The sequence below is a fragment of the Lutra lutra genome, chromosome 1 (genome assembly GCF_902655055.1).
Source record: "Lutra lutra chromosome 1, mLutLut1.2, whole genome shotgun sequence".
Lineage (NCBI taxonomy): Eukaryota > Metazoa > Chordata > Mammalia > Carnivora > Mustelidae > Lutra > Lutra lutra.
The window spans coordinates 222865252-222878693 of record NC_062278.1 but is presented as its reverse complement, the minus strand read 5'-3'; the positions used below and the strand labels follow the sequence as shown (position 1 = coordinate 222878693).

Sequence of the window (13442 nt, the reverse complement as noted above, 5' to 3'; positions counted from 1 at the left end):
AGGAGAACCTCCCTGTCGTAGCCCTGTCGTAGCCCGCACGGCCGACACAGTGTAGCTGCCAGGCTGGTTTCCACTGAGGGAACATGGGGCTGGGTACCAGCATCTTAAACGCCCCCCACCCCAAACCCGTCTGAGGGTGGTGTTGGAGCCCACCGGGAGGTGTTGCCCGAGGACGAGCGAAGCACGCCAGCCTGCAGCCCTGGCTTCTTGTCTCTTGTGAACCTGGCAGCTGTGCGGAGCTTCTGGGCCCTGCGGGGATCTGTGTGTCCTTGCCACGCAGTGCGGCTCCCTCTTCCTCTCTCCCTCTGTCTCTTTTTCTCTCTCTCTCTCCCTCTCCCCCACATCCCTCCGTCTCTCTCTCTCTCTCTCTCAGAAGCTACACTGAGCTGTCCCTGTGTCTGTCCTGCTCTGGACAGATGGGATGGGCGTCACGAGTCAGACCCCCGCGCCCGGCAGGCTGTGCAGCAAGTGGCCAAGAGGGCGGCTGCTCGGAGGGGGCCAGGTCGGGAGGGCCACAGGCCAAGCTGGGCGTGGGTCGGGGTCAGAGGCCAGGGGGCGGGGAGGCTTACGTTTTCTCTTACTGCCTGCTCCTCTCTCTCTCTTTCTTTTGGTTGAAGGAAAGTGCTTCTGAATTAGCGACAGAAAGACACCCCTGAAAACAAGAAGCAGAATTTATTCCCGCTACAAGGAGGGGCGTATTGTCCAACGGGAGAGTCGGAGTAGCCTGAAGCCCTTGCCGGGGCTAGCTCTGGGGGATTGGTGCCCAGTGTCTGGGGCTCAGACAGGGCAGGCCGGGGCAGGGAGGCAGCTGTGTGGATTACTGGGTGGGGGGATGCAGGGGAGGAGGGGCGCGGGGCGGGGAGATGGGTGGAGGGCCCCAGACTGCAGGGGCGCAGTTTTACTGGGAAGGCCTGAGTGTGGGGCGGGGGCCTGCGTAGGGCTCCTTCCTTCCAGCCATCAAGGGCTCAGGGCTCTGCCTGCACAGGCCGACCACCTCCGAGGGATGCTGGGCCCAGGAGCCTCGGGAAGAGAGAACCGCTGCTTGGGGGACCCAAACATCTGCACGGCTCCTGAAACCGCACCAGGCTCGCAGTGGGGGAGGGGCACCTGGAAGCCGCGCACTGAAACCCCAGTCCCTCTGCCAGCACCTCTGAGCCCTGGGGTCACCCGTGGCTAATCTTTCTGGTTTTACAACTGGAGCACAGTGTCTGGGGGCTGGGGCTGGTGTCCGAGCAGATGCACACCTGGGCTCCCTCCGCTACAGTCACAACACATGCGCTATCACGTGGCGGGGTGGGGGGTCGTCCCCAGAGTGACTGTACCACCCGCCCTTTGGGCTGTGAGCGCCACTCACTCAGCAGCGGAGACAAAGCAGTCGAGCTGCCCATCCTTCTCGTCCAGCACCTCCCGGGTCCGAGCCTCGCCCGTGGACTGCAACCCGATGACCACACACTTGGGGGGTGGGGATGGAGGAGCCGGGTGAGCAAACCCAGCCCCCATCAGTCAGAAACCCAGATCTGGCCTGTTTCCATCCTGCCAGCGGCCAGGCCCCCAGCACACCAAGATCTGCCCTAGGAAACTCCATACAGCAGTGCACAGCTGCCCTCAGCCCTCCTGGACCCTCTCCCTTGTTCTCTGCCCTGGCTCCCGCCCAGTTCTTCCCAGGGAATCACCAGGCCGGCCTGGACACAGACACAGGCAAGGCCACACATGGCACCTGCTTCAGGGCAGTGGGGTTGTGCAGGACCAGAACCTTCCGGGCCTCAACATCGCCAGTGCCACAGCCCGTCCTCACAGGCTCAGCCAGCCGCATGAGGGCACAGGGGTCAAGGCGCAGTCGCCAAGCTCTCAAGAGGACCAGGGCAGAGTGCCTGGGCAGTCCCACAGGGCCGGTGTTGCGGCTCCTGGCTCACCTTGTCCCGGGCCAGCTCCTCCCGGGCCAGCCCCACCAGCCGGGACACCTTGGCAGCGACGCACAGATACTTGAAGAAGCGCTGATGGGCCGACCAGAACTGACCCCACAGGGACTTGCGAGACTCCAGGCCGATCCAGTCGGCCGCCTGCTGGAACACGCCCAGGGCTTCGGCCCACTGCAATGACACACCTGGCTGAGCTCGCCGCTGCCTGCCCGCTGCCCGGCTCCCACCCCTGGCTCCCACCTCGGGCCGCCCGGCCCCCACTGGCTGGCATTCGTGACCAGGGGTATAGGCGTGGGTGGCTAAGCGACACGGAGGCAGTGTCAACCCAACGGGGAGAAACATTAACGGACTGAAACGTGTGGGGCTGGTGAGGCCACGGGGAAGGAGACCCACTCGGGCAGCACAGGGGCCTGGATGGGCTTTCAGAAAGGGCTGGGGACGTCTGCGGTGACTGCCACCTGCCAGCAGCCCCAGGGCCCTGGACACTGCAGAGCAGGACGGCTCACCCAGGGCACTGCTGCCCCAGTGACCCAAGCCCACAGCTGGGGATAACTGTAGTCTTCACAACAGGGGAGCTTCCGACCCCAAGGGGGCGGGCCCAGTACAGAGAATGACCGCCGGGGCACGGGAAGACGGCTCGCCTTTGGTTGGAACTAAGTTGTAAGTGTAACTCTCAGGGCTGAGGCTCAGGGCTCGTCCCGCGTAGGGGAACTGCCGGCCCGAACAAGGGAGCCCAGCCACATGCCAGAATGGCAACGGCAATGAGGCCCAGCCACAGGCACAGAGATGTGAATGCTGGAGACAGCCACAGGCTCCAGGAACGACGAGCTCCTACCGCGGTGGGAAGGCCTGCTGGGGGCCTAGTTACAGGCCCGCGTCAGTCCGGCCACAGAGGAGCCCCCGCATGAGCACGACGCTGGGGGCCACATGGGCGGGCCGGCTGCCTCCTCCCTTCTGTGACCCGAAAAGTGCCTGTGGTGCCTTTGAGGACAGACGCTGACAGTGACGGGAGCGTACTTCTGAGGGGAAACGCACAATCGTGTTCATGGCACCATCAGGGACCCCCAGCCACCTGGCTCACCAGCAGGGCCGCGCGGTTGTAGACACGCTCAAAGGCCGGGGCCAAGGGGATCTCCTCAACGCGGAAGGTGACACCGGAGAAGCTGAGCTGCCGGGCGATGTACCTGCCGCTGACCTTCATGTCCATGGCCACGATCTCCATGGCGCCCACGCCCCTGTGCACAGGCAGAGCCGGCCGACGGATTACGCTGGGTCCCACCCAGCCGCAGAGTAACCCAGGGAGGGGCCGGCAGCAGAAGCCGAGGGTGAGCGAGGGCCGCAGGCACAGAGAGCGGAGGGAGCACGTGCAGAGGCCCCGCGCTCTGACCGGCCTGAGTCACGGGGGCCGGGGGTACAGGAAAAGCAGGGCAGGGTTCCTTCCCCCAGAGTGATGGGAAGCACAGGCAGGGAAAGAACGAGATCTCTCGGCTTGCAAGATGCGTGCAGGCCAGGACGTGGAGACAGTTCACCAGACAGCAGGCCCCGTGCAGGTCCCTTGGCAGCCCCTGTCATGGGCAGGGACGGGCACCCACCTCTTCTCAATGGCATGCAGAAACTCCTCGAAGGTTCGGAAGGGCGTGCCATCACCCCAGATGCCCAGGCGGCTCATGTAGATCATGTTCCGGGGCTCAGAGGCACCTGGGACAAGGGAGCCGCCTGTCAGGGCCTGGGACACAGCCCCAGAAAGGCTCCAGGAGCAGACGCACCTCCCCCGTGCCCACCTGTGGCACTGGCATAGACCACCCTGGCCTGGGGCGCCCGCTCCCCCGTGCCCACCTGTGGCGCTGGCATAGACCACCCTGGCCTGGGGCAGCTTGTTCTGCAGGTCCAGGACGGCCTTGCCCATCTTCGTGGAGCTGGCGTTCTTGGCTTTGTGGCACTCATCAAACACAATCTGGGGCAGGCAGGGGTTAAGGACTGTTCTGGAATGCAGGCAGCCCCACAGGCCCTGGTCTGATGCCCCAGGGGAGGCTCAGAAAGGTGCCTGGAGGCCATCAGGGTGAGGAGGAAACAGCCTGGAGGCCCCTGGAGGCCTCCACCAACAGACCTGGCAGGCGCCGGCTGGGTGAGGACATTAAGGAGTGCCACGAGCGAGCATAAGGAAACGGGGTCTCTGAGTGAGCGGGGCGGGCCTCCTGGCTGCAGCTGTTCCCCTAGGGGAGCTGGGGAGCGGTGGTGCTGGCTCTCTGCGTCAACCCCCACAGACCGAGGGCCCTAAGTGAACAGGCTAGAGAATGAGGAGAGGAGTGGGGGGCAGCAGTTTCCAGGCGAGGGTGCGGGTCACGAACGCGTTCTTACAGGAAGGGGTGCAGCTACACACGCATACCTACGGCGTGTCAAGGGCACAGGGGATGTGTGGACACGGGACCGAGAAGCAGAACTGTGGAGCCAAGCACATGGTCCTCGGACAGGCGCGAGTGTGCAACCACTCTACATGCCATCGTCTGCCCCAGGCCATGCAAGTGGCCTCAGGTCCCTTCTTCCGGCCGGTGGGCCCTGCTCTGGAGGACAGCAAGGGTCTGGCCACAGTAACCCTACGAACTTCTGCACACAAACCGGAAAGACACAGAGGGCCGATGTCCCTCTTCTGACCTGTGACTGGACCAGGAGTGAGAGGGACTTCCCAAGAGTGCTGGGAGGCCTAGGGGCCAGCCACCCCGCTCTCGGGACGGGCCCGAGGAAAGTGAGAGGGTGTGATGGGGCACACTAGCTGGTCACTCGGGCTGTTTATAACAGGGATGCTGGAGACCACCGCCATGTCCCTGAGATGGGACAGAGCGGCAGGACACACGGTGATGAGTACACGTGCCCGGGGTCAGGCAGGGAGGAGTAAAGTCACGTGCCAAGGCACCCAAGGGACGACCTCTGGGGACCATGGACAGGAAGGTGCGCCCAGAACCCTTCAGCGAGGGCCAGGCCCTGCCCCAGAGCAGCACCAGCAGTGCCGACACAGCCGTGTGCACCAGGCAGCAGGGTCCCCTGCTGCATGAGGCCCAGAGAACTCTCCGTGGACCCCAGTGCGGAAATCCCCAGGAAACCGGGCACCTCACTGGGGAGACTGAGGGGGTCCGCTGGCAGAGTGCTTGTGGCCCCCGAGTGCGGTCAGCTCACAGTTAACATGCGGCCGGCCCCAGACAGTCCTGCGTGGGGCCGGACCTTCCACAAGCTGCTGCTACACATCCCGGAGGAACAAAACACTCCTCCCCGCTCCAGACAGGAGGAGGCTGCAGACCTCTCTGGTCCCTGCCCTTTCTGTCGGGAAGGGCCTGGAGCCCGGACCCATACTGACAGGGACAGACAGGTCAGCAGAGCCCCCTGCCAAGCCCCAGGAGCCCAGTTGTCCTCCAGCTGCCCCAGCCTGGCCTGTCCGCCCCCAAAGAGCCCCGACGAACGCACAGGGGGCTGCGGAGGCAGAGGGGGAGGTGGCGCGCTCTGCCCCATTCCCACAGCCGCGGGCACCTTCCCGGCCTTGGGCACGCCCCCACGCTTGCGGTCTGGGGTGAAGCTAGCCGGAGCCGGGAAGCCGGGCCAGACCGCAGCGGACAACAGCGGTCAGTGACCGCCAGCCTCCTGCCGGGAACTCCTCCAGTTTCCGGGGTGAGGTCCCGGGATTCCAGAGCTCCGCCCCTCCCCCATTCCCCTCCCCCTGCCCCCTTCGGGACCCCACCCTCTCGCTCCCCACCCCTCCTCCGCCCCTCTCTCCCTTGACCCCCGCCCCAGGGCCGTCCTCCAGCCCCAAACCCTGGCTGACTCCACGCTCCCTTCCACCCCGCCCCTCCAGGCCCCGCCCCTCCAGGCGCAACCCACTCCGGCGCGCCTACCGCGCCTACCGCACCTCCCCGCGCCCACAGCAGAGGCAGGATACAACTCCATCGAAGGCCTCCCCGCACCACTCCAGGATCTGGCGGATGCGCGTGCGGTGCTGCCCGCCGGCCTGGCTCTCCCCGATGAGGGCAGAGTAGGTGGCGAAGAGGACGCCCTCTGAGGTAGTATTGTCCCCGTACTTGATCTGGAGGAGAGGGGCGGGCATGGGGGCGCTGCCGGGCTAGCGCTCCGGGCCCCCACCTGAGGAGGGGGCGATCCCACCCACCTTGCTCAGCGCGTGCACCGCGATGCCCGGTGCGTCGATGTCCCGCAGGTCCCGCTCCGCGTCATACTTGAGATCATTGGAGACGCTGAACCTAGGAGTGCGGGCTGGTGGGTGCCACGGTGCCCCCTCCCCTCCTCGCCTGCTCACCTGGGCGTGGGCCACGGGGGGGGGGGGCACACTCACCACAGGGACTTTTTCCTGCCCCGCAGGTAATTCTCCAGGATGATGCCGGCCACCGTGCGCCCCTTGCCCACGCCTGCACCATCGCCGATGAGGAAGCCGGCCCGCTGGCCGCTGGGGAGCAAGACCTCGTGTTGCTGCGGACCAAGGAAGGGCGGTCAGGGTCTGGCGGGCTGCCCCTCCCCGGGGCCTCGAGGGCCCCCACACACACAACGTGGGCCAGCGGGGCAGGAGACCCGAGGTCACCTGGCAGGCATAGGTGATGGCCTCTAGCTGTAGGGCAGACAGGGCCCCGCTGTCGGAAGCAGGCAGGGCAAGGGCGTAGGTGATGTCTGGCGGTGGGACACTGGACAGGGTGCTGGTCTCCACCACGCGGTCCGGATGCTGCTTCCCGATCTTGGCTGGAGAGGCATGGCCAAGGGCACATCAGGGGCGTGGCCAGGGTCTAGGGAGGGCTGCCAGGGTCCAGGGCTGCCTGCGAGATGCTCCCAGAAGGTAGAGGGGCAGACCAGGGTCTGGGGTAGGGGGCCCATCATTGTTTTGCACAAAAGAATGGGGGGGCAGATCCCTGCTCAGGGAGGAAGGTGGGGCTCACGTCTCACGGGACCCTCTATGGTGCCTCCAGTTTTGTGCCAAGTGGGGTTTACAGAACTGCCCCCAAGGCCAGCCCACAGCCAAAGCCAGCCTGTGGCCCTGCAGATAGTCCCAGGAACCAGCCCGTAGCTCCCGCCACTGGCTCTGCCTCTGGCTGGAGCCCGCTGGGGCTGTGCAGGCCTGGCAGGGCCCGGCTGGGGGCTGGCAGCTGGCAGCACACTCACATTTGGACGGTACGTAGTCGGCGTAGGTCTCTGTGTGGCCCAGCTCCTCCCCCTCATCCTCCTCTGCCTCGTCTTCCTCCTCAGGCTGACTCTGGGACTGAAGGTCAGCGCCAGAGCTGTGGTCCCAGCTGCACGGGCCCGTCCTGCCCAGCACAGCCCTCCCTCCCCCAGGGGGCAACCAGCCCAGTGAATGGGGCACCCCCCCCCCATGTGGTGCCTCCCCAGGGCCTGTTTCCCCACCCATACAATGGGGAGGCCCTGCTTCCAAACAGGTGCCCCCAAGCATCCCAGGCCCTACGAGAGGCAGCACTGGGGACAGGGCCCAGCTTACCTGGTAGCTGACAAGAAGTGGGGTGCTGGAAAGGGAGGACACAGGGTCCTCAAGGCCTGTCCATGGCCCAGTGGGCAGGAGCAGCTAGAGCAGAGAGTGGACATGAGCCAGCAGGCAAGATCGGGGGAGGAAATGCCCCCCATGGGCCCCCAGCCTGGTCTCCAGTGGGTTCTCACCCTGCCCTCACGCCCCTCAGCCACGGCCAGCTGCTGCCTCCTTTCCGCTGCCTGGCAGCTGGCTCTTCTGAGCAACAAGCCACAGCCCCCATCATGCAGATCAACAAAGTAAGGACATGTCCCATGTCCCAAACCACAGTCATGCCACGGGAAGATGGACCACCTGAGCATGGTCCCAGGGGACCAAGAACCTCGTGGACAAAGGCGGTGCCTGGGGGGAGCCCATCAGCCATGGGGACACAGGGACCCCTGGCATCAGAACTCAGGTGGCATCCAGAGCCCAGAGGGTCCAGGACAGGAGACCCAAACCCTGGAGAACCGTGTCACACCCGGCCCTCCACCGGCCCGCCTTCAGGGAGTGATCCCACTGAGGCTGCTGGGGGTGACCTGTCCTCGGACACACGGGGTGGACGCAGCAGGGTCCACAATTCTAAAACACAACCTCCCTTAAAATAAAAATCATGAAAGTAGTGTGGTCATCGTAAAACCACAAACGTGAGAAACAAATAGAAATGTAGGAGTCCCTTCCAGAGCCCATCCCCTCCAGGACCCCCACCATGCCCAGACCCATGACTGTGAGCACCAGGGGCTCACTCCTGAGCACACACAGAGCTCGAGGGTCCCTTCCTGTCTTGGGGGATGACAAGGCATGGGGTGTGTGATAACCCACTTGATTTTTAGGACTCCTGCTGTTTTTGAAGGTTAAGGACGCGCCAGAGCTTTTTCGAAAAATAAAATGAGACAGAAGGCAAAACCAGGAGCAGGAAACCTAAACTCTATTCCCCATCCCCCCCCCTCTTTTTTTTAATTAACAAAAACAAACATTCAATTAACCCCCCCCCCAAAAAAAAAACAAAAAAAAAACCCCGGGGCCCATGTTCCTGGAAGGCTGAGGCAGGACGCCCGCTGGGCAGGCAAGCAGCGGGCCATGAGCACCGGGTTGCAGCCGTCCTCCTGCTGACCACTTCGAGCGGCCTCTGCCTCACGCTCTGCACCCAGGAGCGAGGCTGGTCGGAGGCCCTTCAGCCCAGATGCAGGAAGGCGGCCCAGGCCTCCCATCACGGCTGTAGAGGACAGGGACCGCACAAGGCCGCCCTGGGCTCTTCCTGCCCTTGTGCCAGCCCCACACTGGGCTCCGGGCCTCACCGACCCATCTACTGTTCCCTGGCTCAGAGGGGCCGGGAGGCGCCGAGGAAGCGCCAGGCGGCTGGGCAGGCATCATGTCCACTGCTGTGGGCCACCAGGCAGGGCTCGGGATGGAAGACGCTGCTCCCCCTTAGAGGCACTATCCCTCAATCCACATTCCCAGTGCTCCCTGTCAGAGCCTTGAACCAGGTTCCGGCTCCGAAGAGCTAGGGGCTTCTCTTCCAGCAGAGAACCCTGGAGGGGAGCCGGACGGGGCCTCGCCTCCCTCCCCGATGTGCCTCTGCCCAGTCCGGGAATGACCTGGAGTCTGGGCCTGGCACACTGGGGACCCCTCCCATCTGGCCGGATGTCACCCACGCTCCCCCATCACGAGCTTCACAGGCGCCAACACAGCCCTCTGGTTCCTGGGCCCCCACCTTCTCAAAGCCAGGAACACCAGCCCCCGACAATGCCTCCGGACAGCGCCCAGGACCCCCAGAGGGAGAACCGGTGCTGGAAGCTGGCTCTGGCTGGTCTCCCAATGAACCCCGTATGCCCAGCAGAGTGACGCGTCGAGACCGAGCCACTGGAGCCGGTGAGGGCGATGGCTGGCTGTGTGACAGGACCCTTTGCAGAAGGAGGGGTAAGGAGCCCAGTGCAGGAGCTCCCCTCCCCCATGCCGCACCCCTGCATTCTCGGACGTGCGGAAACCGCCAGGACCCCTGACCAGCGACCTCACTGGTGTCTCTGAGCAACCCAGTGCCGCCCCCAGCCTGGGATGGGGCCCCGGGCCAGCTGCCTGCACAGAGGCCTCTCGGGCTGAGCTCACCTTCTCCTGAGCGGCGGGGCCGGTGCTCACGTCCCAGATGGTGGGCACCTGGCTGAGGCTGTCGGCCGGCAGGAAGTCCGGTGTGTCTGCGATGTCTGAGAGGGAGTCCACGGACGAAGAGAAGATGGAGGCGTTGGAAAGGTCGTCGAGGTACGCGGAATCCTGGAAGACAGGCAGGATGAGAGGCAGCCAGTGCATCTGGGGGGCCCAGGCATGATGGACACACTCCTGCCGTGAGCTGGAGAGGTGCCCCCACGTGCGACCCCAGGGATGGACCCCAAGCCCACGACGGTCAGGGAGAGAACCAGACACAGAAGGCCACACAGGGTGTGAGTTCACACATGTGACACATCCAGACCAGGCTCCTCCACGGACGGGAAGGGGGCTCATGGGGGCTGGGAAGGGGGTGGGGAGTGACAACAGATGGAAACAGGGTTGCCTTTGGGGAGATGCAACGTTCTGGAATTAGGTGACACTAGGAGCATGTCACACCAGTACACGGATATCAGGACACAGAAAGCCCCACACCTTCAAGGGGGAGTTTGTTGTACAGGCTACACACTGTTCAGAAACCTAAATGTAAAAGATATGAGAGGCAATGCCAGGGTTATTCCCATGCTGCCCCTCCCCACCCCCAGGTCACAGACGCTGAGCGCCTGTGTGTATCCTTGGGACACTTGGCGACCAGCCCTGAGCGTTCCTGGACCAGCAGGGAGTGAGCCCCCAGCCGGAGACGCCCTAGAGACTGTCCCCCTGGGTGGTGGTGTCCGTGCCACCGACCACCAGGAGAGGGCAGTAGGGGCCCGTGTTATAGACAGGGACCCCTGGGGGCCTGAAGCTGGGTAGGGGAAGCCCCTTCTGATTCCCTGAGCCCCTCCAGTCCTAGATCCTGGGACAGCCAACCCCTCATGGGGAAGGAGCCCCCACAGGCCCTCCCAGATGAGGCCCTCCCAGGCCAACCTCCATGTTAGAGGCCGGTCATGCTGACTCAGGTGAGTCAGTGCAGACGCTTCATGGGGGAGGGAGGCAGGGCTGGGTGAGAGCAGTGGAGAGCTGCCCTCCAGGAGTCCCCAGGCATGGGCACCCCTTATATGTCTCAGCCCATCAGGGCCCTCGGAGGGCCAGGCCAGCCGGGCTGACATGCTGGCACACTAACCCCTGGGGCATGGTGAGGAAGACCGGCAGGGCTGGCCGGGGGGCTGCGGACTCTGCAGAGGAAGGAGACACGTGGGCCTGGAGCCCGTCCTGCTGCACCAGGCTCAGGCCCCGTGAACACAGGTGAGCTGGCTTCTGGAGGTGGAGGGCAGCGACCCGACAGCCCCCAGGTCCCTGAGAACAGGCGCCAGGTTGTGGCCAGTGCCGGGGCCTGCCACACTCCACCTGCGAGGGCTCCCCTCCCATTCATCTGTGTCGGAATCGGATCCCTATTCCTCGGTGGTAGTGATGGTGGTAGGGGCCTCCAGGTCATACCACCCAGCTTCCTAAGGGTCTGCTGGGACACCAGAGCACACACAGCCCCGAGGACCAGGCAGGCTGGGGCCTGTTGTGAGGGGCCCCTCGGGAAGGGGTGGGCAGGCATGAGGCCAGGCCTCCCTGACGGTGGCTGGACGCAGGGGCTGCTGTCTGCGGGAGTCTATCTCCTGGATGGAGCTGGTCCCACAGCCAGGCCAGGACTCAGGGTCTGTGCAAGAAAGACCACCCGTGGCCAAGTCAGCTGGTATGAGGCTGGGCACCTTCACAGGTACCCAGGTGGCCGACAACATATAGGAAACCAGAGGGACCACCACTCACTCCCGCCCCCCAGGCTGCATCCAGCCGGGGCCCTGGGGAGGCAGACCCTGGCAGGACTCGACAGCCTGGACAAGCCCGGGCGAGGAGACAGACAGTGGCTGGCAGGACCAGCTCAGGCAGGCAGTGGCCTGGGAAGGTGTATAAAAGTCCGCAGCATGGGGACAGGGGCAGGAGAGCCACACCAACCCCCGAGTGGGAAAGGCGCACCTCGACACTGCTTGGGATGACCGGCAGTGTCACAGGTCAGAGCAGCCATCTATGGGGCCACTGGACGGGGGGTGGTGCTGAGCGGGCAATGGGAGGTCTGGCCCTGCTAACCGTGAGGCCTGCTCTCTGGCCACCAGGACCTCCCGGGGACTCTGCCACATTCCAGGGCAGCTGGGGTCCAAGGTGAGAAGGCTGGGCCATGGAAACTGGGCGCTCGGTCCTCAGAGGCCGCATGGAGCACGGACCCCTGTGGGCTGCCAGGGGAGGTCTGGGTATGGGTGGCCGTCTATCTTTGCTAAAATCCTTCTGGAACCACATCTGAGCATGGCCTTCCCAGAGATCACCCCGCAAGCTTGGTCACAGTGACAACTGCCCCTAAGGCTATGAGGCTGGCAGCGCCAGGAGGCCCCGAGGGGTGGGCCTGCTTCCTGAAGGTGAAGCAGGCACAGTAGGAGTGTACACAGGTGGGGAGGGGCCCTGACCAGGGCCGAAGAAGAGGAATGGCACCTGGCAAAAGGTGGGTCCTTGTGGGCCCCCCTGCGTGGGCGGCGCAGAGCAACCCCTTCCCACAAGGATGGTGTGGACCCGGCCAGCACACCCGGCAGGAGACAGGGCCAGCGTCCACAGGCAGGAGCTGTGTGAGCAGTAGGGACCCCTGATGGGATGAACGCAGCCTGGGGACGACCTGCAGGACCCCCGGCCAGCCCTCCTCCAACCTCCCAGGGCATCCACACGAGGAACAGTGGACTCAGGGTCCTGGCCCGGAGGGTCCGAAGCAGAGGGACAACGGAAATCCCGTGGGGTCGGATGGGGTCCTGGGACAGAGCGAGGATCTCTGGTGAATGAGGGGACGGGGCCTGCCCGTCACTGTGTGGACGTGCGGCGTGAGCAGAGGGCCTGCGCGTGGGGCCCCGGGAGCTCTGTCCTGTGCGGGAACTCCGCACACGGCTGCTCCGGAAGAAGGGCTATTAGCAAAGTGGGGGGTTTCTGCCCACTTCGGGGCACTGCTCCACTCAATTCTTGGGTCCAAGGCAGGCAGGGCTTCACGTGGGGCACCGGGGTCTCTCCCAGCCACACTCCCTGCCCGGCAAGGGTGGCAGGATGAGGCGAGGGCTGACCCCTCCCAGGTGGGAGGCTCACCAGCCCCTGGGTCGGGACCAGATGCCCAGCGGCCACCAGCAGATCCCCAAGATGACCCAAACCCCAAATCACCCTCCACAGACTCCCAGCAAAGTGCCTCCTAAGACGCCAGGCCCCCACCCTACTCCGTCAGCAACAGCCCCCAGCGGGGAGGGAGTGGGGGGTCACCCTGACTGTTCTGGTGGACCAGGGAGGTCACAGGTCACCGCCGTGGTTACTGTCTCTCAGCATTTTGGGGCTCCCTGGACCAGATGAAGACCTGCCAAACAGTGTCCCCCACAGAATGGGGGCACAGGACAGGATGGCCCCACCCCAGACCTCACCCTGGGCTTCCCTCGGGGACCTGCAGCTGCTCAGCGCCACTCGGACCCCAGAAACGCCCTTGTGGAGACAGGCTCTGTCCTGCTAGCCCTGGGTTAGTGGCTGGAAGCCGTCCGGGACCCCTGGGGATCCCGAGGAGGGGCGGAGGGAGGATGCCGTTCCTACCTGGCCTCTGGGAGCCCACCTCAAACTGCACTCCGCCAGCTCCGGCCCAGGACACCCCGAGATTGTCAGGGTCGGGCCGGCCGCCATGGGGCGCTCTCCGGAGTCCCGGCGGCCCAGGCTCTGGCGGCGGGGGGCCGGCTGTCGGCAGGCAGGAGCGAGCCGCGCGCAGTTACCTTGTTGAGGGCCGCGAAGTGCAGCCAGAAGCGCAGCTGGGACATGGCGAGGGGGCGACGGCAGCGGAAGGCGGGCGGCTCCCGCAGGACCGAGGCGGCGCTGGGCCGCTCTCGGCC

At 65.0% G+C, this 13442-nt stretch overlaps 1 protein-coding gene across 1 annotated transcript in view; it reads right to left on the bottom strand.

Moving 5' to 3' along the window:
- SBNO2 (strawberry notch homolog 2) overlaps positions 1–13442 on the bottom strand; it is a 46955-nt gene that overhangs the window by 6287 nt on the left and 27226 nt on the right. Inside the window, 13 exon segments of the mRNA XM_047709789.1 lie at positions 570–652; positions 1355–1452; positions 1914–2090; positions 3001–3154; positions 3512–3617; positions 3756–3873; positions 5845–5988; positions 6070–6160; positions 6253–6386; positions 6496–6650; positions 7068–7164; positions 7399–7482; positions 9529–9690. Coding sequence (XP_047565745.1) covers positions 570–652; positions 1355–1452; positions 1914–2090; positions 3001–3154; positions 3512–3617; positions 3756–3873; positions 5845–5988; positions 6070–6160; positions 6253–6386; positions 6496–6650; positions 7068–7164; positions 7399–7482; positions 9529–9690 — 1603 coding nt within the window.